The following is a 4,657-nucleotide window of genomic DNA, read 5'->3' on the forward strand; positions in this document are numbered from 1 at the left end:
CATGAAGCCGTACACAGGCACCCTGGACAGTAGTAAGGAAATGTTCAACTATAAGCTGAGCAAGTGCAGAATGGTGGTAGAGTGTGCATTTGGACGTTTAAAGGGTTGCTGGCGCAGTTTACTGACTCGCTCAGACTTCAGCAAAACCAATATTCCCACTGTTATTGCTGCTTTCTGTATGCTCCACAATCTCTGTGAGAGTAGGGGGGAGACATTTATGGTGGGGTGGGAGGTTGAGGTCGCCTGGCCACTGAATCCAAGCAGCCAGATACCAGGATGGTTTGAAGAGCACAGCAGGAAGCGCTGTGCATCAGAGAAGCTTGGAAAACCAGTTTCATGACTGGCCAGGGTACTGTGTGACACTTCTGTTTGTTTCTCCTTAATGAAAACCCGCCCCCTTGGTTGACTCTAAATTCTTTGTAAGCCACTCGCCCTCCCCCCTTCGATCACAGCTTTCTTGGAAAGGAAATAAAGTCACTATCGTTTAAAAACCATGTATTTTTTATTAATTGATTATAAAAATAGGGAGATAACTCACAAGGTAGCCCAGGTGGGGTGTGGGAGGAGGGTAGGAGGGAAGGAAAAGGCCACTTCAATACTTGTTGAATGACAGCCTTCTGTTGCTTGGGCTGTCCACTGGGGTGGAGTGGTTGGGTGCCTGGAGCCTCCCCTCCCACATTCTTGGGCATCTGGGTGAGGAGGCTATGGAACTTGGGGAGGAGGGAGGGTGGTTAAACAGGGGCTGCAGCAGCAATCTGTGATCCTGCTGCCGTTCATGAACCTCCACCAGACGCTGGAGCATGTCCGTTTGATCCCGCAGTAGCCCCAGCGTTGCCTCATGCCTCCTCTGATCTTCCTGCTGCCACCGCTCCTCACGTTCATTGGCCACTTTCCTGTACTCTGCTATTGTGTCCTTCCACACATTCTGCTGAGCTTTGTCAGAGCCAGACGACTGCATGAGCTCAGAGAACATTTCATCGCACGTGCATTTTTTTCGCTGCCTTATCTGAGATAGCCTTTGGGACGGAGGAGGGAGGCTTGAAACATTTGAAGCTGTTGGAGGAAAAAAAGGGAGTGAAGTATTTTAAAAGATACATTTTACAGCACAATGGCTATACCCTTTCACGGTGAACAACGCTATTCACATTACATAGCACATGTGATTTTGGTACAAGGTTGCATTTTGCATCTTATATTGAGTGCCTGCAGCTTTGGTGTTAGAGATCACACACGCAGTGCCAGGCAACAGAATTTGGCTTGCAGGCGGCCATGGTAAGCCATAGTCTTTTGGCTTCTGCAACCTTCATGACAGCAGCGCCCTCCTCTCCCATACCAAGCAAAGCACGTTGAGTTGGCCATTTAGTGCTGTGGTTTTCCTGTTTCCGGGATGATTGTTTACTACTCACCCCACCGCATGGCTGGTATTAGGGAAGATCCCTGCTAGCCAAACACGAACAGCTCAGTGCCAATGCCCCCAACCCCACACCGCATGGCTAACTGCGGGGAGGATTTCTTTTCAGCCACAGGCAAACAGCCCAGTAGGAACGGCCACCTCTGAATGTCCCCTTAATTAAATTCCCCTATTTCAACCAGGTTACCAAGAACAATATCACTCTCCTGAGGATAACACAGAGAGATAAAGAATGGATGTTGCTTGAATGCCAGCAAACACCAGGACCATACGCTGCCAGGCTTTGTCATGCAATGATACCAGATTACTTGCTACTAGCATGGCGTGGTAAAGTGTCCTACCATGGAGGACGGAATAAGGCTGCTCTTCCCAGAAACCTTCTGCAAAGGCTTTTAGAGTACCCCCAGGAGAGCTTCATGGAGATGTCCCTGGAGTATTTCTGCTCCATCCCCAGACCCATTAACAGACTTTTCCAGTAGCTGTACTGGCCACAAATGCATCCCAAGTCCGCAGGACTACTTAATCATTAAAAAACGCTTGCTTTTATAACATGTATTATATTTTAAAAGGAACGCTCACCAGAGGTCCCTCCTCTGGCTTCTTTGGGTTGGGAGGGTATTTCAGTCAGGGTGATAAAAAGATACTGGCTGTCAGGGAGAACGGTGTGCTGTGTGCTCTCCTCAAGCTCATCCTCCTCCTCTTCCTCATCTTTCCCGTCCACAAAATCCTCAGGCATGGTGGAGAGTACCCCATCATCGGAGTCCAGGGACAGGGGTGGGGTAGTGGTGGCGGAATTGCATGCAGCTCAGCGTAGAAGGGGCATGTCTGGGGCTCTGTCCCAGAGCGTCTGTTTGATTCTTTGGTTTTCTGGTACTCTTCTCTGAGCTCCTTAACTTTCACGCGACACTGTGTTGCATCCCTGATGTAGCCTCTGTCCCTCATGGCCTCGGAGATTTTTTGAAATGTTTTGGCATTTTGTCTTTTGGAACGTATTCTGATAACATGGATTCCTCTCCCCATACAGCGATCAGATCCAGTACCTCCCATTCGGTCCATGCTGGAGCTCTTTTTCGACTCTGGGACTGCATGGTCACCTGTGCTGATGAGCTCGCCTGGCCAAACAGGAAATGAGATTCAAAAGTTCCCAGGGCTTTTCCTGTACACCTGGCCAGTGATCCGAGTTCAGAGTGCTGTCCAGAGCAGTCACAATGGTGCACGGTGGGATAGCTCCCGGAGGCCAATACCTTCAAATTGCATCCACACTAACCCTAATTCGAAATGGCGATGTCGATTTCAGCGCTAATTCCCTCATTGGGGAGGAGTACAGAAATCGGTTTTAAGAGCTCTTTATGTCAAAAAAAATGGTTTCGTTGTGTGGACAGGTGCAGGGTTAATTCGATTTAATGCTGCTAAATCCGACAAACTCGTAGTGTAGACCAGGCCTTAGAGCTGGGGATTGGGTCCTATTTGGGCTCTGTCATTGGTCTTCTGTGAAACTTTGGCCAGTTACTCAACCTTTCCATGCCTTGGTTTATTCATCTATAAAACAGATATTTATAAATAGGGAAGAGATTAAGCTTCATTGTTTGTATCTAGGATTTCAAACATACCAAAGTGTTAGGAGGCTGGATCTGGGCGTTTGATTCAGCTCATTATAGGACTAGGGTACTTCTATGAAAGTCTGAACCCGATCTGTGTTCAGATTTCAAACACCCACAAATTTTCGTAGATATTCAAATTCGGTATTTTCATTGTAGCCCGTCTCTATTTATAAGTAAATAATATATAAATACCTTACAAGGGCAATCTGATTATTTTAATGAATTGTTTGTAATATGCTTAGAGATCCTTAGATGAAAGAAGTGAAAAGTGTTGTTTGAATATATTCTCTTGTAATTCAGTGCAACTCACATCAGACCAGGGAGGTAAGGACTGGAAGCTGGCTATTTTAAATGATTGATTTCACTGTACAAACATCAATACAGCAAGTGCACAGGGAGCATGGACATTCACAGTTGTAACTAAGTTCAGCTAGTGAAAAATAAAAAGCATGAGTTCCCGTGCATTAAGAAAAGCCATATATTTGTTATGCAGATCAACATAATGCACCCAAAAAAGCCAACACGGAGGGGAAAAAAACCACTGGGTCCTGTTCTCTTCTGCCTTGCCCTACATTTAGTCATTTACCCATGTCTGAAATGGCCACAGAACGCTGCCATTCTGATCTGGTGGCATTTTACATTCACTTGGCAAAAGTACAGGTGACTAGAGATGATGTGAGGTCATGGAGAACCCAGCTTTAGATAAACATAAGCCTGTGCAATCAAAAAATGCACTCATACTTGCCTGCTAGGCATCAGCACTTAGCAAGGACTCCAAGATTCACATGTGCTGCCCAATTTCCATGCAGGCTCTCTAGCATACTTTTAATGTCAGTACTGCTTTAAATACCATACACCAACTAGATACATGACTCTCAGCAGCTCTATAAGCTAATAGATCATAAAAGCACAACATGGCTTTTAGCATGTGCATCAGGAAGGCTTTCACAACAGCACACTTACAGCTACTAGCTATTCTCCCTGTTACCATTCTCTCTCCTTTTTTAAGCCCCTACACACTGTTGTTGCCTTATGGTGATTATTTTTGCTACCAGAAGAGCCCTTTGCATATTAGCAGCCATTAATCCCATTGCATCAGCTGGTTTAATTGGGCTAGGCTGCTCTGATTCCAAACCTCTGTTTCTTTTTCCCTACCCCCCACCCCCCGTGATGTTTAAGGGATGTACCAAATCTATAGTGTTTCTACATTTGAATGGAGCACATAAAAGCTACTTGATCAGGTTTGATTAATTGGGGACACTTATGATTTAGAGGTAAGGAAAAGGCCTAATCAGGGATATAGAAGGGAGCAGGGGGAAGAGGGCCCTTTTTTTATGAAAATGTGGACCTCCCCACAGTAATTCCCCTTCAGCTGTTGCCTCACAGATGGACCTTTTAATTGAATTTTCTTACAGGCCTGAGGGAGGGAGTTCATTTCAGGTCAGGTGAGGCAAATGAAGTGAATCTAATGGCTGTCGTTTCTTTTCACTGGAAGCACAGAGAAGTGTGGTTTTGTTTTCTTCTCTTTCAGCTTTGCTAAAAAGTTTCAATTGAAAACTGAAACACACAGGGCAGCTTCCAAGAGTTTGTTGTCTTCATTTCAGCACAGGTGGCAGTGAGCAGCAAAGGGAGAGGTTTAAATCAG

General features: G+C 45.7%; 1 protein-coding gene across 1 annotated transcript; it reads right to left on the reverse strand.

Annotated features, from left to right (window-relative positions):
• Nucleotides 1-483: 483 nt before the first annotated feature.
• Nucleotides 484-2,944, reverse strand: LOC125630965 (uncharacterized). Its single transcript, XM_048837169.1, has 2 exons — nucleotides 1,991-2,944; nucleotides 484-1,053 (listed from the first exon to the last, which is right to left on the reverse strand). Exons 1-2 carry the CDS (start codon nucleotides 2,145-2,147, stop codon nucleotides 593-595), a joined length of 618 nt encoding a protein of 205 aa, XP_048693126.1. The 5' UTR covers nucleotides 2,148-2,944; the 3' UTR covers nucleotides 484-592.
• Nucleotides 2,945-4,657: the final 1,713 nt, after the last annotated feature.

Source organism: Caretta caretta, chromosome 2, assembly GCF_965140235.1.
Source record: "Caretta caretta isolate rCarCar2 chromosome 2, rCarCar1.hap1, whole genome shotgun sequence".
Taxonomy (NCBI): domain Eukaryota; kingdom Metazoa; phylum Chordata; order Testudines; family Cheloniidae; genus Caretta; species Caretta caretta.